This window comes from Prorops nasuta, unplaced genomic scaffold (assembly GCF_024137725.1).
Source record: "Prorops nasuta isolate Cenicafe-Biocafe unplaced genomic scaffold, Cenicafe_Pnas_1.2 PNAS00018, whole genome shotgun sequence".
NCBI classification, from domain to species: domain Eukaryota; kingdom Metazoa; phylum Arthropoda; class Insecta; order Hymenoptera; family Bethylidae; genus Prorops; species Prorops nasuta.
In genome coordinates this window covers 2,845,850-2,868,256 of record NW_027116815.1, presented here as the reverse complement: position 1 = coordinate 2,868,256, position 22,407 = coordinate 2,845,850, and the positions used below count along the sequence as shown (strand labels likewise).

Sequence of the window (22,407 nt, the reverse complement as noted above, 5' to 3'; positions counted from 1 at the left end):
GTATGCAAAATTAAAAAATGTAAGGAAAAGGCGTATGCTGACGTTACAGAGCGGTTTCATTTAATATCTTGGTCTTCAAAAACACGTTATTGGAAAACTTCGCTATTTTATCTAAAAAAAAATCTCTGAGAATTCAAAAGTCATTAACGAAATTAAGATCGGCCTTTAAATAAGGCTGTTCTTTAAAAATTAAAATTTCAGATGGGACCGCTTTGTAATGTCGGTATTCATCTTGCTCTTAACGGGACTCCTCATACCAACATTACAAAAGAAAACCCGAAAACACGTTAACAATACAGCGTTATTTTACCGGTTTCAAACTTCTTAAACCACTTTAATGAAATCACAAAATACCCTTTCAAGTAAAATTTTCGGACTTTCGCGAGGAAACGAAAAAATCTTTAAAATATATATTTCTTGTTCAAAAATCTGACTAATTTATTAGAAAATGTAGATTACGAAATCACTAAGATGTTATAATGTTTGAAAGTAGTCTTTAAATAACTTCACATCTCTAAACCGCGTTTTTGCTCTGTAATATCTGTATGCTAGATCCCGTTAAAAATGTACAATTGTCAGAGATATAATTGTACGAAAAGCTCTACTCTAGATTTTCAAAACTATTATCTGAAGCTATTTTTTCTATCGTAATAATTGGTCGTAATTCTGCAAACCCGCACGCACTTTTCAACTCTGCAGGAACTCTAGACATCCTTCTATCTGAAACCAATATAACAAAAAATGTATTACTCACAGCCACAATTTTCATTTGAACCTAAAAATAATGTTAACACGAAAAAATTACAAGGATTTTTAAAATTTTAATATTTTGATGATATTTTCACTTATAACGTAAAAAAATAAGTTTTTGGGTTAATTTATCAAAACAACTAACTTCGGAAAGAGAGTAGTAATTTATGAAACTGTGGTGAAAATTTCACCAAGACCGATTGAAAATCTATTTCACACCATTCATTTTTTTCTTCGTATTTTACCTGTCGTTTTAGTAGATAAGAAGTCGCAGCCCGACTAACGAATTAAGCCGACGCTCATCGATATCCATACGGTGCTTTTTATAAGATCTCTTCCTCTAACTACTGTTTTTTAACTTCATTAGATGTCAAATAATACTATATTCTTCGTTAAAAACTCCGTCAGCAGATTTGATTATTTCTCAAACCCAGAATCCACGTGCTCTTGTTCGCATTTTGTGTATTACTCCTTAAGTTACCCAGGAGTAAATTGAAAGAATACTTTCGCATTTACCGCAGAATATAGCAGTAATATACTTTGTTGCGCGCTACAGAGCTCAAACGTTACTCAAAAGATCCATCATGCTCAGAGTCTATAATTTTCTTAATTGAAATTAAAAAGTTGTTAATTATATCATTTAAAAACTATACTAATAGTTTATATAGAAAAAATCCACTTTTTGGAGTATTCAAATGTTTTTATCCTGAAACAGTTTCTATTACCACTGCTAAAGAACACTTATGAGGGAAGCTCATAAGCTATTGAAATGTTGTTTTACTCTACACACTTACGTTGCTTATTATTGACGTGGCTTCATTTTCATTTTTCCGATCGCGCAATGAAAACTTATGGCAAAAATCAAAATATTTAATCTTTGTAACTCTGTTCAAAGCTATTACTTAACTCAAAAAATTCTATTGACGAGAAATGATTGAAATATTCATGATATAAATTTAAAGAAGTTTGAATGATGTTAAAGGTAAAAAAATGTTATTTTTCGGAATATTAACTTAACAAACATTAACTTTTTCTTAAATTATTGAAATATCGTGTAGCTCAATAATACTTTTCGAGTATTAAGTAAAAAAACCAAAGCATCAATAATGATTTTCAAATTTGACATGTATATCGAACTGACGGTATAACTGTAGTAGGTTTAGAAAGAAAGAAAATTAGGCAGGCAGGCAGGCAGGGTGGCGGGCAGTATTGAGCGCAAATCCATTTAATAAGTATCCAATTCCAAGTCATTTACAGTCGAGGTAAAACATCATTACCATAATTTTATCACTTTGTTGATTTTTTTTCGAATATCTTGAGCAGTAATAGGACGCTCCACTTGCTCCAAATAGAACACTAGCTCAGCACATATATCGCAATATATCAGGGTGCATAATATTTTCATACTCTTTAGGAAGAAATAAAATTTTCTTTGTTCTTTGTCTGCTCCGTAGTATTTTCTTTAAATTCCCTACAGCAACACGTTTTAACGCTTAACCGTAATGCGCGCATCTATTTCCTTAAATCTCTTTTTAATAAAAAATCATGATTAATCTTAAATCACTAACCGATAAGCACATGCTTAATTGAATATAGAAAAGATGGTATTCACAAGATTATGGAATATCATAAATATAAGGGAAAGAATCTTGCTGAATAACAAAAAGAGAAATTAATCACGTGGAAGAACGAAGGGATGGCGATCTAACCAAGCCTAATAATGTTTGTCTCCGGAGAGCTTATTCTCTACTTAATAAAATGGACTTTCTTCCACTATTATAACTTTTGCAATCAATGTTCATAATTTAGTATATAGCTTATAGTGTAGTTTTTCCAGGTAATTGAGAATTAGATTGAAACATTAAAATCATCTGACGAAAATACTAAAAAATGGATAAAAATCGCGTGTCTCTAGTACTGATAAGCGGAAATGGCATTTGTGCCTGCCGCATTTCAAGCTACGAATTTTACTAACTAGTCTTAATTCTGCTTTTTACTGCGATTACTGAGTCTTTATAAAAGAATCCACTAAAAATATACGTTCTGACAATGAAAAAGAGGACAGAGATATCGTTGCATCGGCTCGTTGGATGCAAAACCGTTATGCTACAGAGCATTATAAATTGTTATATAGTAGTTCTTGTTATATACACGTTGCTGCGTAGATTGGACAGAGAAACGTAGTCGTCGAGGCGGGTGGCTGATTTGACCCGCTGTTCAGATTGGCAACGTAGCGTAGTTCATTTATGTGCATTCACGCAGATGGCGATGACTGTGAACATGTAAGTGCAAAATTTGACGTCATATTACATTCGCCGTCTTCTGACGTTAAATACTCTCGATGATCGAGAGTGTTGTTTTTCATGGCAACTGTAGAATTATTTTTTCACCACATGCATTAAACGTGCTCGGAAAAATCGCGATTTCTCATGCAAATAGAATATACTTTTATTTTCGTTATATTAGACGATACCAATTACTCTGAAAACGAAAATATTATCCTGGCTAGAAGTGTAATATGCTAGATATCATTGGTAGCATAGTTTTAAGAAATTAACTTGAAACTTAAGAGGGTTCCTATAGTTTATAAGCACACTATCAAAATATACACAAATAGAAGTCAGTTAACTGTCCCATAGCTTTGTGTCTAAATGAAGACATTGTCAAGCTTATACTTCATACCATATAACTTAAGCCAGTTTACGAAGATTGGGTGTCAACAATACCTGCCACGGCCAGCCGGTGAGCGACTCCTATACCTCGATCCACTGTTATCCTTGACACCATAGTAGTCAGTACCCATATCTCCAGTATTGGAGCCATAAGAATCTTGTGAATATCCGTCACGTCCACCATATCCACTGCGATTGGACATGTAATCTTCTCCATAGCGTCCTCTGCCCCTACCTCCGCCACCTCTACCTGCATAGTAACTGCCTCCATAATCATTATATCCACCGCTACCTCTATAACCCATATTAGAACCACCTCTGGACCCAAATTCTCTGTTGCCCCCACGACCTCTAAATCCACCCCCACCTCCCCTGCCACCTCCTCGTGTTCTACCTCTTGAAATTTCAACTCTTAGCTTGGCACCCATGATCTCTGTACCATTCATACTGCTGCAAGCTAGCTCTGCTTCATTCATATTAAAAAATTCAATGAAGGCGAATCCTGGTGGGTTAAAGGCAACCCAAACCTTATTTAATTTGCCATACTTCTCAAACTCCATTTGAAGATCTTCCTTCTTAATGCTTTCATTCAAGCCTCCTACATAAACTCGCGTATATCCTTCTGGTGTCATTTTGTATATCTGCAATTATGATTTGGTATAAGTCGATGTTTATATTGCACCTGCGTCTCGTTACCGAATTTTCTTTTTACAATCAATCTTAATCTCCCTGTTTTAGCGACTTTATTACAACGTTTATTACTCTCAGTATAGTGTGTACTTATAACGAATAGAGATCTCGTTAATGAGCTTTCCTATAAATATGAATATTCCTGGTATTCGAATAAATTAATTGTGACGATTTGATTTAATCGCACCTATAAATGATCTATGTATTTACCTTAGATGCAGTCGATGTGCTAACGAACGATTGAAGAGATACAAGTGTAAAAAATGGTAAAACAACGGGGGCTCAGAACGAAAAGTCGGTGAGGACCGTGAGAACACGGTAGAATGCAGTGCAGTTATAATGAAAACAGTTTTTGAGTAAATTCTTTTTAACTTTAAACTCTGTTTTCTGTAGTTATCCGGGTTGCCGGAATTGCTTTCTTGAGTAGAATTGAATCTGAGTTTGATTGACAAGCCGGGGTTCACACTGCACGTCTGCACAACGGCAGCAATTCCACCGACGCTGCCAGCTATCTCGAACCCAGACGCCAAGTATTATCCAAATTGGAAGCTACATGCTCATTGGTGGTGAAACCAAGAACCAACAGAAAATCAACAGAAGTCGAAAGCCAATAGCCATGCGGAACAGCGTATATGATAAAATTTCTAATTCATTCTAAATAAATTCCATTTTACTTAAGACTATAAATATATTTCTTTTCATTCATTTTTTGCAAATCAATTTATATTTTCTAATTATATGTATTTACGTTACAACTTTGCATTTCTTGTTTTTTTTTCAATTGAGTATGAGTATGGTGTCAAAATCGAGTCTGACATTTGAATCCGGTTCGAACTAACGCTCCGCTAATACAAATTTTCAGAGCTGATGTCCAATTGATTTTATTGGTGAAGTGCAATCTCCAGCCCGATATTCTGACGTTTGACTAGATTTTTAATAGGCTCGAATTTATAATCCAAACTAATCTCAAATTTTAGCTTAGCAATGGTAGCATTCAGCAGAGGTAGCAGCTCAGTAACGTTAGCAGATTTCTTTTTAAACTTCTATTTCTATTGGATAAAATTATAGGATCTAAGAGTAATAGCCAATAACATACACCGCTCCCTCAACATTTGTCTCTGCTGAATGCTACCAATTATTGAAGTAGACGGAGCGGACGGAGCTAAGCACTGTATTGGAAGTTAAAATGGGCCAATTGATGTTGAAAATGCTAAAAGCTGCTAAGCTTAAGTTCTGTTTATAAATTCGGGCCTGGGTGAGGTTCACCAAGCCCGGCTAGGGGTAACGGAAACTATACTATAATTTAGCCCGAAAGTATACCATATTAGCCCGGCTAGCCCTCAAGCCGGACTTGGTGAACCTCACGGGCGGCACGGCTCACCCTACTATTGCGCAGTGCGCATATAGTAGACCACTATAGAATAGACTATACTTGCTTGCACTTTGCGTGTGTTGCATCAAAACCTTGCACGCACGATTGGTGACAGCTGAGATTATGGCATGTGTACAATACATATTGTATATATGCTGTATTTAAGATGGCGGGCCGCAGGCCGCAGACGGCAAACTCCCGCTTCGTCTCTGTGGTAGTATCTAATATAAAACAGTATTATTAAGAACTGACACGTGTTTCTTCTGTTAAAATAAATATGGCACATTCTGTGAATATTTCTGTCGAGGCGCCGATTGAAAATCAAATTCAAGAAATAACTTATGATGGCCAAGAAATTTACCAAGCGTACGTTTAATTTTATTAATACAATGATATCAGTAACAAAATTGCTTAATTTTAAATAAGGCTTTAAACAAACTTAGAGTTTTTATAAGCAAATCTATGTTTTAACAGTATTTATACTATTTTTAGACCTCTTACTCTATCAGAAAATTTGGCAAAGATAGCTCAAAAGATTGACTTTAGTAAGACAAATGGGGAAGAAAAAAAAGAAAGTGAAAGTGGAGAAAAAAGTGAAGAAGATACTAAGGACCCTACTGCGTTTCAGTCCTCGTTATGGCCATGGGACAGTGTTCGAAATAAATTAAGGTATTTTTTTTTAAATAGATAAAAATTTTATGGTACTCAACAATAATGGTTTGAGATGAAAAATATATTTTGTTTTGTTTAGAAATGCTTTGACTGAGGTTTGTGTCTTGGCTGATGTGCTGGCCATTGCAAAGGAAAAGCATTATATGGTATTAGATCCTGTTCAACAAGAGCAACAGGATGTTAAGCCTATGATTCAAGTATATGCTAGGAAAAAAGCTTTAGCAGGAGCTGCTTCTGTTTTAATGATGGGTGCAGAGCGTTTGCGAAATTGTCAAAATGAATTAGCCAGAAATCGATCAACCCCAGATTTTCATATTGAGTTATTGAGGTTGAGACAAAATTGGAGGCTGAAGAAAATATCTAATTCTATTATTGGGGATCTTAGTTACAGGACAGGTATTATAAATTTTGCAAAAACATAAAGATGTCAATTATTATTTATAAATGAGTTTTTATTCATATATTAACTAATTTTAGCTGGTTCAAAATATGCTCAAACTGGAATGTTTGAAGTTACAAAGGCAGAAGAGGAGGAAAAACCAAGTAGTAGTCCTCCAGCATCTCCTAATGCTAGTAACAGTACTTCTGTCCAATCACATGGTCAGTCCAACTCTAAAGCTTCTGCTTTGCGTGTTACAATACCAAGCGAATTACAAGGTGTTGCGTATATAGAAGTAGTTTGTAAGAAGGATCAAGAGGATTTATGTAGTGCAAATATTAGCTTACTTAATAGTAGTGCACATAGCTCTAATGTCGATATGCACTGGCAGCAGAAATTGGAAGCAGCACAAAATGTTTTATTCTGTAAGGAGCTTTTCAGTCAATTAGCAAGGGAAGCAGTTCATTTACGTGCCCCAATACCTCATATGGTTGTGGGAAATCAAATAATGGCAACAGTATATATTAAATTCTGTTATTAATTCTGAGTATACTTTCTAGAGCTTTGTTGTTAAACTTACTTTTTCTGATTAGGTACTTCCGGGAATTCAGTTGATCATAGGTTTATGCCATAGTGCAGGCAACGATAAAAAACCTGCTGCTCCTCCGCCACATAAAGCGGATCACGATCATGTGCTAGAACACTCTTTACATCAGTTACTACGTGAAGTACATCATAAAAATACTCATCATCCATTTCCGCATCCATCATCGGGACCGCTAGGACCTAGCAAACGTAGATGCTTGGCAGGTCCAACTGCAGCTGATCGTTACGAGCTTATAGAAATGACTAAAAGTCAAACCCTGCTTGAACAAATTATACAGCAAGCACAGCATTTTTTCATGCGATTGCGTACAGAGTATGTTCTGGACACAATCGCGAAGGAGGTTAAAGATCCGCTGATTGTCTCTCATTGGAATGCATTAAATTCTCCTACTCAATCCTGTGTTAAGATTAACATATTAACCCATGGTTATGATAGTGTCTGCCGTACTTCACTAGTGGTACATGTAGGTGAGAAATCCTTAAAATGTGTCTGTCGTGATGGCCGGGTTATGCACATGAGTTATGAACCTCAAGAATTAAGAGATTTAATATTTTGTCAGGTAAAAATTTCATCTCTTAATATTTTTTATACTGAATGAAACTATAAATGAAATTGATTAAAATTTGGTGTAGATATACCAACATCAAATTACAGCAGTCCAAGCATTAGCAAAATGTATGGGATGGCAGTTCTTAGCAAACAGCTCACATCTTGGGCTTGGTGCAGTAGAGCCCTTAGGAAATGCCAGTAGCTGTATTTTAGCATCTCCGATTGGAGATAGGTATAAACATTTAAAAAGAAACCTTAAAAGTTTGTATTAATTAATATCATTTTAAATACCGAATTTTATATTGGTTATTCCTAGAATGATTGCTGTAAGATGTGAGCCTCAAACTGGAGTACAAGTTGCAATTGCACATTCTCCAAGGAAAGATTTTTTCCCAGGACAATTAGTGCGTGAAAGGAAGTGGGAGAATTTAGGTGGCTCATTCAAGGAAGTACGGTGGGATAAAATGGAAGGAAAAAATTTTCTGAATAAAATGGAGCTACTAATGGCATCTCTTACAAGCTCTTAGGCTTAAAATGATAAACTTTTTACCTAAACAGAATGATATTTACATGCCATTTTTTGGAACAAAAGAAAATAGTTTTAAAGTGACAATTATTACAGATAAAAATGAGTGATTTGAGTATTTTGTGCCTATGATTTCTCCATATCAAGTATATTTTCATATGAAATAATTTTAATTATAAATTTCAGTTTACTTCAACATACAATAAAAGACATTCTTGAAATTTTATATAAATAAATGTGTGTATATATATATATATATATATATATGTTTATAGACATATCCTTTTTTTCCCCAAATGAAACATAAATGTAAATGTGATGACCATTGACCAAAAACTGCCATTAGCGTTATAATTGCAATGAACAAATAAATGATTCCAGAGAAATAATTGTATAAAAAGTGATATTTATTAAAATTTCATATAATTATTTATATAAATTGAATGCTACTTTAGTTTTTAATATTACATGAGTTGTTGAAAGTATGCGCAATACATTTAAGATAAATTAGTAATTAATATAAATAATGTTTTTTTCCTAAAAATGGTCTTTTCATTGTTATTTACCATTCTTTTTAAAATTTATATACAGAGGGTATAAACTACTTATTTTAAGGTACAGATTATTTAATTGAATATGAGCATTGTTTCTCTCTCCCTAGTAAGAATATTTTTATATTTCTTAAATATAGGCAATTTGATTACATATGTAAGGAGTATATTCTTTAAAAAAGATATGGTTTAATGGTACAAATATTATATTAATGCATATTCCTGTTCAAGTTTTTAAGGTAAAATAATAGAAAGATATAGGAACTAATTAACCAAAATAATCAAGTTATTAGACAAAAATATATCAATTTTCCTGAGCAAGAGGGAGACACTTTTTAAATGAATATTTTTTATGAGATTACATAATAGACCATGATATAAATTATTGTACTTGAAAACAGGTTTTCAATTTCTTAAGAAGCACTGGCTAACATTCTGCACTTTTCCACCTGCTATTTTGAATGCGAGTCCAGCTGTTATCACTAATATCACATATGCAGATAAAATGCTGGCTGTATAAGCTTGGTATGCATTTAATAAAGTCATACAAGATACAAATAAATGGGAGCCTACAACCCATACTACTTGATGCCAATTCTTTGTATCAAGGGCTGAAAAAAATACAACACCCCAGAATGTGTGAAGAAGTATAAAACATAATGTAGTGGCTGCTGATATTATAAAGAAATATTCAGTGCCTTGTCGAAGACCCATGGTTCCAGGTCCAACAGCATCTGCCAAAACATTGACCAAAGCAAATGTTCCGCTCATAAATCCAAAACCAAGGCCACAAACATAAGCAAAAACATGTCTACTATCTGCTACGTGTGTTGTAGTTACTTTTTCTAAACCCTTTTCAGCTTTACGCAATACCCAATATAAAAGATATCTATAAACAGATGAAAAAAGTAATTTGTAATCAAATTTATTGTAAGATATAAAATAATATAAATTAAAGTCTAAATTACCTAAATCCTTCTTGGAAAAGTACAGAAAAAACAAGACCAAATGCAAGTTGGCTTCGAAGAGGAACTACTGCATACCATAGTATTGATGACAATAAAAGTGAAATTAACCAGAAAAATGCACTGGCTATTAGTATTATTATTCTAATTGGTTCTGATGCCACTGTAAATGTAAACATAGCTAATGGAGGTCCAAATGCCAAAAAGGCACAACCAAAAAAGTCCATAACTGTCATTTTTGTTTGTAGTAATTATGAATCACCAACAATATTTTAAGTATACTTTAAATTTATACTACTTTTGTGTAGCCAAACTAATTGAAAGAAATAATTTTTCTTTATAAATTATATTAAATTGTTATCGTGACATATTTTTTAAACACAATTACTTATTTTTTATTGGAAGATAGTAGATATATTTGTTTTTTACATAGTACACTTAGGATATATTATTTCTTGCATCTTTTTAACTTTTTTTTACTCAATCTCAACATATAATCTATTAAAATTCACTATTACGCTAAATTTGGATAAATTATCCGGAATCCGGAGAATATTTGATTACTATAGGTTGATGAAGAGTGAAAATAGTTCGATCGTAATTTATCCGCTTGCAATGACTGCAATTCGATCCTTTTCCTAGGCTTCGACTAACGGCTTCGGGCTTATTCCTGTCACTCGACACTCACTTCTGTGTCCAGTGTCCACACTCTACAGCACAGTATACGTGAGAGTACATATGTATGTGTACAATGACCGTGTACGTGACGGTGAGCGCAGTCCAGTCACTCCAGTCCAGTTCAGTCTTCAGTCCAGTCCACTGTCCAACCAGTGTTTACCAGAGTCAAGTCCTTCAATCCTTTTGCTTTCTCTCAGACTTTCTCACTATCGCGAGCACCTCTTCTCTGTTTTTATATTATATGTATGAACAATTTTCCCTAGTTTTTCCTCTCATTCCCTCTCATCACTGGATTTATCTATTATCACTATTTTCAGCTATAAATGCTATAATGAATCCTTTAACGTAAGTAACATCAAAAAAGTTTATCCTAATTCTAAGAGTAAAGTAGTATTATTGGTTTTAGTTTGAGACTATGGAATGATAATAAAACTTTTTAAATCACATATATTAATCAAATTTTAGAAACGTGAAGAATATTACAAAACTTGCTACACAAGAATTGTCCGGAAAATATAAAACTTCCTGGCATGATCAGTATAAGGACAGTGCCTGGATCTTTATTGGAGGCCTTCCCTATGATTTAACAGAAGGAGATATAATTACGATATTTTCTCAGTAAATCTCAATTATTTAAATATTTTACATATTATTAATGGTATAATAAAAATGTGATATTTCAGATATGGAGAAGTTGTCAATATTAATTTAATAAGAGATAAAGATACAGGAAAACAGAAAGGTTATGGTTTTCTTTGCTATGAGGATCAAAGAAGTACAAATTTAGCTGTTGATAACTTTAATGGTACAAAGGTTAGTATTAGTCATTTTTTTTATTATTATTTATTGTTACTTTTGATTCAAATCAAATAAATACTTTAGATTCTTGGCAGAATAATCAGGGTGGATCATGTAGCTAATTATAAAGCTCCAAAGGAAAATAAGAATATTGATGAGGAAACTAAACGTTTGAGATTGGAAGGTTGTGCTCCTAAAAGATAAAGTTTAACATTGTATTTATTTATTTTAGTTTAAAGGATATTTACATGCAGTTTGATGTTATTAAATATAACCACTTTGTATAATATTAATTAGGCTTTTAAACTGTATAAAAAATTAATTTGTCATGTTATTACCAAGTAACATTTACTTTTATGTCAAGAATATATTATAGTTTTCTATATAATCTTGCATTTTTTATTGTAGTATGAATATATCCCTTTGGATCATTTTAAGTATTCAGTAAGCAATTAAGGATAGATGAAAATATTGAGGCTTACTTAAAATTATTAGAAAACATGTAATTAGTTTTGATTGCAACAATATCAGGATGAACCAAATTCATTCATCCACTTTTCATATTTTTCCAAGTCTTCCTGAGATACACTTTTATTACATTTTGCAACAGCTTCATCAAAATCTGCTGCTGAAACTGGTAAATCCAATTCTTCTTTAGGCAGTTGTCTTATTTGATCTGGTTTCAGACCAGCAATTTTTCTTCTCATCAACATCATTGAAGCATCTCTGTCAAAAAATTGCATATTAATTCCTCAACTATAAACTTATCAGTTTTTTAAAAATTATACCTGCAAACATTTGTAATATCAGCTCCTGAATATCCTTCAAGTTTCTTGGCAATTTCTGTGAGATTTACTGATGAGCCTACTTTCACTTCCCGCAAATTAATTTTTAATAATGCTTCCCTTCCCTCATCTACAAATAAAGAAATTTTATGAACCCTATGAAATTGTTACCTATCTTCCTATGATAAGAAATTAAAAAACAGTAACTTACGATTTGGAAGTGGAATGTAAATTCGTTTTTCTAATCTTCTTCTAAGTGCTTCATCAATATCCCATGGAAAGTTTGTTGCAGCTAATACCATTACTACTTTACTTGGATCCTCACTAATATTAAAAGTTAAAGTATAATTTTTAAATCGTTACAGTTATAGAAACGAGTTATGCATTTAGTCAATTATAATTGTGAATTTTTATCTCTCTTGCAAATTTAATATTAAATAATTTAATAAGCAAATTCTAAATTAATCAATATTACATGCAATATTATTTCTTTGAGTTTTTAAAAATTTCGAAACTCGAGTCTTTGATTCTTAACCTTTAGACCGCCAGAGAATCTCGTATGAAACGCTATATATGATCAAAATTTTATTAAAGTCAAATGAAAGAAATAAAATTAAATTTTTGAAAATTGGTAAGGACACTAAGTTTTATAAAATCTCGGCGTTCCAGAGGTTAAAATCTATCTTCTATGAAAGAATTAAATTGTTTGTACCTATTAGAACTTATTCCATCCATTTGTACAAGAAGTTCAGACTTAACTCTTCTGGAAGCCTCATGCTCCGATTCTGATCCGCGTCTTGAGCATAAAGAATCAATTTCATCAATGAAAATTGTACTAGGTGCATAAAACCTAGCCATTTCGAATAGAAGCCTGACTAGCTTTTCAGATTCTCCTCTGTATTTTGAAGTTAATGTTGAAGAAGAAACATTGAAAAAAGTAGTTCCACATTCAGTAGCCACTGCTTTGGCGAGCATAGTCTTTCCTGTACCTGGTGGTCCAACCATTAAAACACCTTTCCACGGCCTTCTAATTCCCTGTGTAACATAATTAATTTTTTTTGTTTTTCACACTTCACTTTACTAAACTTTGATATAATAAAACCTTAATTATTTTACTTTGAAAAAATCAGGCATCCACATAGGAAGAACTACAGCTTCTTCTAGTAAACGTTTGGCCTCGTGTAGATCTGCTATATCATCCCATCGAATATTGGGGTTCTTCTGTACTATATCTCTTTCTGTAAATATATATTAATTTTATGGAATTTCTATAAAGCTATGAAACTTAAAATATTACTATGAAGGTAAATTATTCACCTAATAATTCTACTAGATCCCTATCATTTCCAGAAGGCTCAAATTTACGCTCTTCTAAGTCCAGATCCACTTTTTCATTCTCTGTTTTATCCTAAAATACATAATGAATTCTTTTCCTATAAAATTCATAAATATATTTCATTTATATATGATTCCACAAACCTTAGAAATGTCATCTTTCCTTATTCCCTTCTTGTCATCCTTTTTGCCTATTTGTTTACCATCTGTCTTTTTTGCTTGAGATAATAATGATTTTCTTGTATTTGTTCGAGGGATTTGTTTTTGTTGATTTCTTTGTATTCTAGAATTTCTAAAATTTTATAATTAAATATTTGTTCATTGGAACTTCAGATAGTTTATTAAATAAAATACTATATATACTTTTGTTCTGCAGGAGTTAATGGTGGCCATACATCAGGATCTCTAGCAGGTGCTTGACTCCAGTTTGAGTCAATATTACTGAAGGGCCATGATGCTGGATCTCGTGTAGGTTCTTCAAATGATAAGTTTGAGGTTCCTAAATGGTTAACATTTTATTGTTTGTTATGGCACAACAAAGAAAAGAACTTAAATAGTAAATAATACCTAATAGTCTTTCAGTATTTGTATCAACTTTAAAAAGTTGCAAAGTATTAGACGTAGCTTTTACTTTCTCCATTTCTTGCAATATTTGTTGCTGTACAAGTTGCCACTTTGCTTTTCTTGTGGCATCAGCTATACTAGCAAGTAACCTATGAATTTGCTGCACTACACTTTGGTAATAGACACCTGATGTATCATAATTTCCTGTCAAAGCCATCTCACGTGCCAACTTTGTGTTTTCACAAATCTCATTAATTGACACAGCCATGATTTTATTGCCATATAAACTCATAATATACTCAAATTTTTTTAACAAAATAAGAAATTAAGTATCAAAGATTATTTTGCTTAAGTAGTATATTAAAAATACGTTGTCACTTTAAATTGCTGAAATTTTTAATTCCAATGTTTTATCTTTTTAGTTTTCGTAAAAATAGTGATTAATTTATATCGTGGCGTAATAACATTTTCCAACCGTGTTTCTTTTTTTTTTAAATTCTTTCACATCCGCAGTTTTAGCGAATAAATTAAAACATATCAAAACTTATTTTAAAATGGTAAATAAAGCAATTTATTTATGGTTTTACCAGTTTGACTGTGTATACGTTAAATGACGTTTAAGGTGTGATTAAAATTTAGAATAGAATGCCAAACTGAGCCAGACGTTTAAAGATTTTCTAGTACCAGTTTCTTGTTAAATGGCTTTATATGGCATAAGGACGAAAGTTCTGCTTGTATTTTGTAACTATTACGTACGTATTGTATACATACTTATACATACACATATGCTACAGTTACACACGATCATTTAGCACGCATACAGTCACCACACATTACATGTACTACTGCTAACTACACATACACACACGTACACAGATTTCAAACAACGTTTCGTGTTTCATCACGTTTCATTTTAACTGTTCTCCACAGTTCCACTGTTCCACACTCTCCAGTCCCCACGTTTTCACACGCACTATAGCGTATAAAATTGTATATTATAGTCTTTTACATCAGCTGTTCTTGGACAGAACAGAAGGTAGAGAGGTAGAGTAGGATTTTAATCTAGAGGAAGAATCTCATGTTAAAGATATCAAAACTACCCCTGAGAATATGGACGAATCAATACTTTCTATTCTTCCTGTTAAAATTGTATATCTAAGGGAATTGATGTAATTATAATGCATATGTAATAATTAAAAAAATATTGCTTTAGCAACGTAGAAATTATTAATAAAAGTGTTGTTGTGGTATAATCTTCTTTAAGTAACATATTGTAATTTAGAATAGCGTAATTTACATAAAAATTGCGTTACAATTGAATTGTTTAATTGTATATTCATATTAAGTAGGTTTGTGTTTTTTTTTTAGTTTTTGTAAGATTATTAAGCTTCTAATCCTAACCTTTCCAAATTTGAGTATAAAAATTTAAGGAAGATTATCTTATAAATTTCTAACTTGTATCTTAGAAAATTATTTCACAATTTTTTCAACATTTACGTGTAAATATTTTAAAAGTATAAAAAGGTTTAATAAATTGTGGTGAAATTTAATTGATTTTTCTGCGGTGAAATAAATGCACATGCAAGCGGAAGCCGATTTAAGGTTTGTAAGAGAACTTGTAACTAGCACGCAAGAGTTTATTTCATGTTAGCTTTGCATTTTTCCAGATGTAATTTTTGCCATTTCTGGAAATATCAATTCGTTATGAATATGTCGGGATTTTATAATATATACTATTCGGTTTCAACAAAATGATGTTATTTATGAGCTTCTGCTTACACACTGTTTTATTTCTGAATATTTTTTATTGAGTTGCATAATTATAAATGTGTTGAAATGATAGTATATATATGCAACGCACCCCCGCAGTGGGGAAAATGAAACACCTGCGTGTTTACCCGGCGGAACAGCCCAAACCTAAACCTGCCGGTGCGACGTAAAATACGACAGTCGCTTGGCGTTCTTTGCACAAGAACAACCAACTATTTACTATTCAATATTGAATTTAAAATCTTACGAGCAATCGTCAAATCATACTTTTTTAATATCAAATAAAATATGAAAGTAATGTCTGTTTTCGGTAAATATTTAAATAATTTGACAAATTTATTTGTACTGTAAAAATGATACTAAAATAAAGTAATTTTACAATTCAATCTTAATAACGATTTTCGTACAAAAATATACAAAACGTGAATGTGAATGTTTTATTGGTTTTATCAAGTTTTAATTAAATATATGTAAGACAATTGTTTGTTGTGTGATAGATCGTGTGACAAGATATTAAAAATTAATAAGAACATGATGATAAAGTTTTAAAAACTTCAAACCGTTAAAATTTGAAATATTATTGAAAATTTTATTTTTGGCGGGAAATACTTTGGCGCTGGTTACAATCGATCGGTCATTCGAGATACGATTTTGTGAATTTAAGATCGCGTGCGCTATGGCGCCGGTTTATGAAAGTTACGATTATTATAAAAAGATGCTGGATATGCAAGAGAAACTGCGAAAAAGGTGATCGCAATTAGTGACAGAACTTAAATGAAATATCGATTACAAACGGTAGACCTTAATAGAGGACATGTCTTACTTAATTTTCAGTGAGGAGGAACGAATTAGGTTAGAGGAGAGATTTAACCTGTTGGCACAAGAATCACGTATGAGGTATGTTGATTAAGACTGTAAAGATATAATAAAAAAAGAGCTTAAATTATTCAAACACCATTATATTAGAAATACGAAAAATGTGACAAACTTAAGCAATAAACATATATAGATAACAAAATGCTTCAAAAATAAAAGGAACAATTTGATGAAAATTTGAAGGGAAAATGATCAAATTATTGTAAGCTTCGATATCGATTTAGCTGTGGCCTGATTCGAGAAAAGTCGCAATGTCGCAATCAATATTAGGCTGACATAACCTCTTCACTCTAATACATTTTAAACACAAGCTTAAGAAGATAATCCTTAAGCTGTACATGTGTACATGATATTATATATTTCAGGAAACGTTTAGCGTGCAGAAAGCTCATCATCGATCGAGCAATAAGATAAAACTTTAACGGCTTTTATGAATTACTGACGAAACAGTTGCAAACTGCAAAAGTTATATCGACAATTGATATTATTATCAGTCGTTCAAATAAATCGCTTTTAGGCACTAAATTGATTTAATTGGCAGTAGTGTTTGTTAACAATCGTAAATCAAGCCCTCATCAATTCGAAAACTTAACCTATGCTTTAATATCTTAGCGTCCTTCCAATGGAATGCGATTAGTGTGAGACACTGGGCTATATAATTATAGGTCAAACAAGTCATACTCGTATAATTAAAAGTTTCTTTTTTCAAAACTGTAACAAAATTTTATAATACATAATAAAAATGTCTGAGACATTAAATGAAGCGATAAGTAAAATGAATTATTTTTAAAATAGCTTCATATAAAGAATACGTATTATTAGTTGAGCCCCGGATGATACGGGTCAGAGTTTAACAATAACGAAAGCTTAATGGAATATAATACTGTAAGTTTCTGGTGGTTTTCGAGGTTTAGGAAAGTTTGAAAGTGGGGGGATTAACGAGGTTCTCGTTGAGCATGGCAATATGCGTGCTAGTTCCTAAAACGACCAAGAGTATAATTCGTGACGTGCAAGGTAAAGCATGACCTTTTCCCAATGTCACGAGATCCTCTTCGATCACCGTTAATAGCACAGCACGAATACAGCCAACCATTTATCTTTTCACGTAAAATTTTGCCCAATTTCAGCAAACCGCAAGTTTAAATTGAATTTCACTGACTGTATTTTAGTAAAACCTTGTAAAATCGATAATAGACCTAGAAATAAAAGGACCTTGTCTTAAATAAATATACAAAATGTAATCACTAATGATTCACAATTAATTCGAGTAATTATCGCAACGAGGATGTCAAAGTTTTTACTCCATGCATTTTAATGGAAAATTTGTCAAATAAAAATGGATTAATGAATAATTTTATTTTCAGGCGAGACGAATGTTTGAACCGTTTGCGTATGAGGTATATAGAATTTCTGGAGGAGCAGCGTGAGAAAGATGAAAGGAACTATAATCTTCTAGGTGCTTTGAACAAAGTGGACAATAGTCTCGTTTTAATGGCAGCTAAAACCGACAGACTTAATATTCTTAGGGTAAGCTCAATATCAATTATAAAGAAAAATATACAACTACGAATGCCATGCATGACATCAGCACGTATAGCGTCGTAAACAAAATTACATTTAGCTCATTTTCGCCGCCATTGATCCAAGAAACGGTGAGACGCGAGTCGAAATTAATCAGTTTCAAATTAGAGTTAGCTAAGGGATAAATTTAAGTCTGGCTAAATTTAATAGAACTTGGCATCGATCGTTATGGTCGTGCGTGAATTGGGATGAATTTTCGCTGAAAACGAAATGTTTGATTGCAGAAGCAGTACGAGCTTTATTTGATGAGCGCGTACAGAAATCAGAGACTGGGAGGAAGCGTGACTGGCGACAGCGGAATCGTTAGCCAGAACGAGGATGGATCGAGAATTAGCAAGGAACAGTCGTGTTGTTTTCACGAGCCAAGAAATTTTTCTTACCAACCAGCTGCTGAACGCAGAATTCACAATCCTATTTCGCCTCATCGTTGCGAATCCAGACAGAGTTTATCATCTCAAAGAATGTACGACAGTGATACGAACTCAGTAAAACCAGCAAATTATCAATACTTGAATTCAAACTTGTTAAATCGTGTTCAGCCTTTGCGAAGGGATTTGAACTACAGGGGAAAAAATGATTTTTACGATGTTCAGCTTCGAGTACCCATACAAAGCTCTTCATTAGGAATCAGACAGAGTGGAACGTTTGGTTCACTCCAAGACGATCCCAGTCTCAGGCAGGCTGAGGCTCAACAGTCGAATCGAGGGTGTACTTCGTTTTTCAATCATCCGAGTACAATAGGCAACCAAATAGACCCGGATAATCGTTTTGCGTCAGCTTTTGTTCCATTAGAATCGACATCTGAGCCTCCGAGGTCCGGTCTTATGACTACCAGTACGAATTTCAGTCGTTTAACTATGCAGAATCCAAGATATTACGACACAACACTATTAACGTCTTCAGATAAGGCCCCAACAGCCTTCAAGTCGAGATTCTCGACTTCTAATTGGTCCATGAGACCCAGTTACTCAAACTATGCTCTTAAATATCCTAGAGACACGAATTCTTCTAGGGAGCCACCGTCGCTCACTACACGAGAAGTGGATGAGATGCTGAAGCTAAAGGAGCCTGGTTTAACAAAAAGTTTAGGGTCTAAGCGAACCTCTTTCAAGCTCTCCGAAGTATCGAAGGAATTATTGCCAATGGACGAGTCGAGTAGATTGGATAGGCTTGAGGAAAGCGATCTAGAAATATACATTAACAGGATACGTAATCTTCATACCGAGAAGGATCAACACAGTCTCGAAGAGGCTGACCTCGAACAGAATACGAGCGGTGATATATTAAACGTAACTTTGTCGGATGACGAATTTGATAACGTTTGTGAGAAAGGGAAGGAGATTAGTAAAGTGTCCGACGAAATGGCTGGCGTGCTGGCATTGGCCAATGATTTGGCATCGGGAATCAGCGTGCAACCGGAACAACCTGGCAAATCAAAGCGTCATTTTATTGAGAACCTGCAAGTTAGAAACGACTTGCCAAGGACCGCACCTCTGGACGAACGCGTAGAAGACAAAATTAGTGGTTTAATTCCGGCCTCCGGGTCAGATTTAGATATGTCGCATCGAAATATCGAAGAGATTGCGAAACACCACTGGAATAGCGAGGATCCAGTGCCACGAGTACTCAAGCGAAACGGGAACTCTGGCGGGCTGCAGGATTCGACAACGAAAATTCGTTTGAGTGACGAGGAAATTTCAAAAAGCATCAAGAGTCGACTTCTTTTGGGGACAGAGTCTGAGGTAGAGCCACATATTTTCAGTATAGTCGAGGAATTGCAACCTTGGAGTTTGCAATTCGTGGAAAGACAAATACGAAGGGTACCTTTGGATTCCGAAGATGTTCCACAGCCATCAGGAGAGATGACTGAAAATATTGATCGAGTAGATTCTGTTCTTACCCGAGAAGAATATGACAACACTCGTGTTACTTCTGCAGCTGAAACGAAGAACGTCAGAAATGACACTGAGGAGACAGGAAAGGATAGCCAAAATGACGAGTCGAATAATTTGAAAACAATAGATGGACGAAATGAAGTAGAAATATATAAAGGTAATGATGATGGATCAAATATTGTTACTAATGAAGAGCGAGTTAATCAAATTGCCTCTGATGAAATTATGGAATATGCGAAACAGTCTAATGTTGTGGAAGAGCAGCTCAGCTATGAGCAGCAAAATGAAGCTGTTACTGGAGAAAATCAACAGGGCTATTCGGAAGGAGATCAACCGCGTCAGGAATATGCAGAGAATTTTTCAAATCAATACGAACATGACCCTAATCAGGAATACACATTTGACCAACAAGTAGAGCAAAATCAACAATATGAGCTGAGTGAACAGCAATACCAGCATGATAACCAACAATATCCTCAAGATGATCAGCAATATCAGCAAGTTCCATATCAGCATGGTGACCAGCAATATCAACAGCAAAACGAACAATTTCAACCCAATCAAGCAGAGTATGATCAATTAAATCAAACTTATCAGCAGGATGTTCAGCAATATCAACAAGATGGTCAGCAATATCTTCAGTATCAACAAGAATATGATCAGCAAACCAGTGAATATCAGAATAATCAGCAATACCAACAAGATCAACAAGGAAACCAAGAATATCAAAATAGTCAGCAATTCCAACAAGAAATCCAAGAATATCAGAATAATCAGCAATACCAACAAGATCAACAAGGAGACCAGGAATATCAAAATAATCAGCAATACCAACAAGATCAACTAGGAATCCAAGAATATCAGAGTAATCAGCAATACCAACAAGATCAACAAGGAAACCAAGAATATCAAAATAACCAACAATACGAGCAAAGTCTTGATCAATATGGGCAGCCAGAGCAATTTCAAAAATATGATGATCAGTATCATCAATATGGACAGGAGCTTAATCCTGAGGACAATCGACAGTACATTACTAATCAAGATTCTTCTCAAAATGAGTTCTATGCGCAGAATGAAAATTATACTTATGGTGAACAAACTGGTAAGAATGGACAAGAGACCGTTAATGTACCGGAAACAGAATATTCTTCAAATGCCAATATTGAAGAAAATCAACTTAAAGCAGAAGAGGTGCATAAGAAAAAGGATGTGATAAAATCAATTTTAGATTCAGACACAGATAGTACTATTGAGAGAAATGTGTCTAATACAGAGAGCGATTTTGACTTTAATTAGTACTTAGAGCTAAGATAAGAAAAACGTGATACAGACTGTTTTAGATTTGGATTTATACAAAGCAGTAATTCAAGAGAAAATATTCAAATTATATAATTAAGAAGAAAAAAGAAATTTGATTGGAAATCATTGTTGTGCTAATCAAAGTAAGTTATATTTATTTGTAATCAAGTAAGTTAATTGAAACTTAATTATTTACTTTTAGAATCAATAATAATTTAATATTATCAAAGCTAATTAGATAATAATTATATTGCTTGTTAAAAGCAATTAAGAAAGTGTAGTAATATCAATTAATAAATGAAAACAGGTTTTGACTATTAAATGAAAATTTAAATTAAAAGAATCTCGGATTCATTTTAATTGCACTATCATAGAGTATTAATTTATGTAATATTTGCATAAGCTTTCATTGCTTTTATCATGTTCATTAGTAATAAGATGATTTAGCGCAGTAGTTGTTAAGCTGTTTGAATTTGGAGTACTTTTGCTATTGCTACAACGCTAGTGTTGTCTTAATAGCACATCATTGTGCAAACCTATATCATTCATGGTATGGTATGGATTTTTGCAACGTATAGTGTATGCGTACAATATGAGTCTGCGCCATTCAGGCGCCGCGCTTCGCAGCTGCATAGCGAGATTCGACCAATCGCAGCTTGTTTTCCTAGAGATGCGATCACTTCCCTCAGGAACGTATAACGAATCAAATTACCACGTTTTTACGAAAATCTTTATAAGCTTGCAGTGCTTGCAGTGTAATCCGGTATTTATTACGCTTCTTATTTACAAGGGAAGTCCAAATTTATTCTACAAGTTTTAACGTGTATTTAACTTATTTTCCTTAAGTGAAAATAATGTTAGTTATTTAAAAATTGTAATATAAAAGGAAATAATTAATTGTATATCGATGTTTAAAAGAATATAGATTGTTGTACACGAATTATGTAATATATCTGTTTATATATAAATTTATAATATTTGATTAATTTTAAAAAGAAAATGTTGAGTTCATCAAATCTATGTACGGCCCTGCGGGCCCAGCTCTTTTACTGCTTTTACGCACTGTTTGAAGTGATTGGGACTGTCTGTA

The 22,407-nt window shown here is 33.3% G+C and overlaps 6 protein-coding genes across 8 annotated transcripts; 3 read left to right on the top strand and 3 right to left on the bottom strand.

The window, feature by feature from the left end:
- Window positions 1-2,885: 2,885 nt before the first annotated feature.
- Window positions 2,886-4,461, bottom strand: LOC136780004 (RNA-binding protein Rsf1-like). Of its 2 annotated transcripts, XM_066738016.1 has the most exons (4): window positions 4,323-4,447; window positions 4,135-4,236; window positions 3,477-4,063; window positions 2,886-3,022 (listed from the first exon to the last, which is right to left on the bottom strand). In XM_066738016.1, exons 3-4 carry the CDS (start codon window positions 4,052-4,054, stop codon window positions 2,995-2,997), a joined length of 606 nt encoding a protein of 201 aa, XP_066594113.1. In that variant the 5' UTR covers window positions 4,055-4,063; window positions 4,135-4,236; window positions 4,323-4,447; the 3' UTR covers window positions 2,886-2,994. The 2 variants fall into 2 exon arrangements, with proteins under 2 accessions (XP_066594113.1, XP_066594112.1); XM_066738015.1 differs by lacking the exon at window positions 4,135-4,236 and having other exon boundaries at window positions 4,323-4,461.
- Window positions 4,462-5,536: 1,075 nt separating this feature from the next.
- Window positions 5,537-8,469, top strand: MED17 (mediator complex subunit 17). The gene is made up of 7 exons (XM_066737708.1): window positions 5,537-5,850; window positions 5,977-6,153; window positions 6,236-6,552; window positions 6,634-7,052; window positions 7,129-7,701; window positions 7,775-7,923; window positions 8,008-8,469. The coding sequence occupies exons 1-7, from the start codon at window positions 5,762-5,764 to the stop codon at window positions 8,216-8,218; spliced, it is 1,935 nt and encodes a 644-aa protein (XP_066593805.1). The 5' UTR covers window positions 5,537-5,761; the 3' UTR covers window positions 8,219-8,469.
- A 141-nt stretch (window positions 8,470-8,610) lies between these two features.
- Window positions 8,611-10,358, bottom strand: aph-1 (gamma-secretase subunit Aph-1). The gene is made up of 2 exons (XM_066737709.1): window positions 9,737-10,358; window positions 8,611-9,657 (listed from the first exon to the last, which is right to left on the bottom strand). The coding sequence occupies exons 1-2, from the start codon at window positions 9,967-9,969 to the stop codon at window positions 9,174-9,176; spliced, it is 717 nt and encodes a 238-aa protein (XP_066593806.1). The 5' UTR covers window positions 9,970-10,358; the 3' UTR covers window positions 8,611-9,173.
- Window positions 10,359-10,514: 156 nt separating this feature from the next.
- Window positions 10,515-11,596, top strand: LOC136779874 (RNA-binding motif protein, X-linked 2-like). The gene is made up of 4 exons (XM_066737778.1): window positions 10,515-10,756; window positions 10,877-11,029; window positions 11,095-11,224; window positions 11,294-11,596. Exons 1-4 carry the CDS (start codon window positions 10,653-10,655, stop codon window positions 11,411-11,413), a joined length of 507 nt encoding a protein of 168 aa, XP_066593875.1. The 5' UTR covers window positions 10,515-10,652; the 3' UTR covers window positions 11,414-11,596.
- A 131-nt stretch (window positions 11,597-11,727) lies between these two features.
- On the bottom strand, window positions 11,728-14,765 carry Kat60 (Katanin 60). The gene is made up of 9 exons (XM_066737776.1): window positions 13,897-14,765; window positions 13,693-13,828; window positions 13,474-13,621; window positions 13,312-13,402; window positions 13,111-13,232; window positions 12,707-13,029; window positions 12,206-12,318; window positions 11,998-12,124; window positions 11,728-11,935 (listed from the first exon to the last, which is right to left on the bottom strand). Exons 1-9 carry the CDS (start codon window positions 14,183-14,185, stop codon window positions 11,737-11,739), a joined length of 1,548 nt encoding a protein of 515 aa, XP_066593873.1. The 5' UTR covers window positions 14,186-14,765; the 3' UTR covers window positions 11,728-11,736.
- A 1,565-nt stretch (window positions 14,766-16,330) lies between these two features.
- Window positions 16,331-22,328, top strand: LOC136780078 (interaptin-like). Of its 2 annotated transcripts, XM_066738157.1 has the most exons (4): window positions 16,331-16,410; window positions 16,498-16,560; window positions 17,904-18,066; window positions 18,345-22,328. In XM_066738157.1, the coding sequence occupies exons 1-4, from the start codon at window positions 16,340-16,342 to the stop codon at window positions 21,312-21,314; spliced, it is 3,267 nt and encodes a 1,088-aa protein (XP_066594254.1). In that variant the 5' UTR covers window positions 16,331-16,339; the 3' UTR covers window positions 21,315-22,328. The 2 variants fall into 2 exon arrangements, with proteins under 2 accessions (XP_066594254.1, XP_066594255.1); XM_066738158.1 differs by lacking the exons at window positions 16,331-16,410; window positions 16,498-16,560 and adding an exon at window positions 16,717-17,806.
- The last annotated feature ends 79 nt before the right edge of the window (window positions 22,329-22,407 follow it).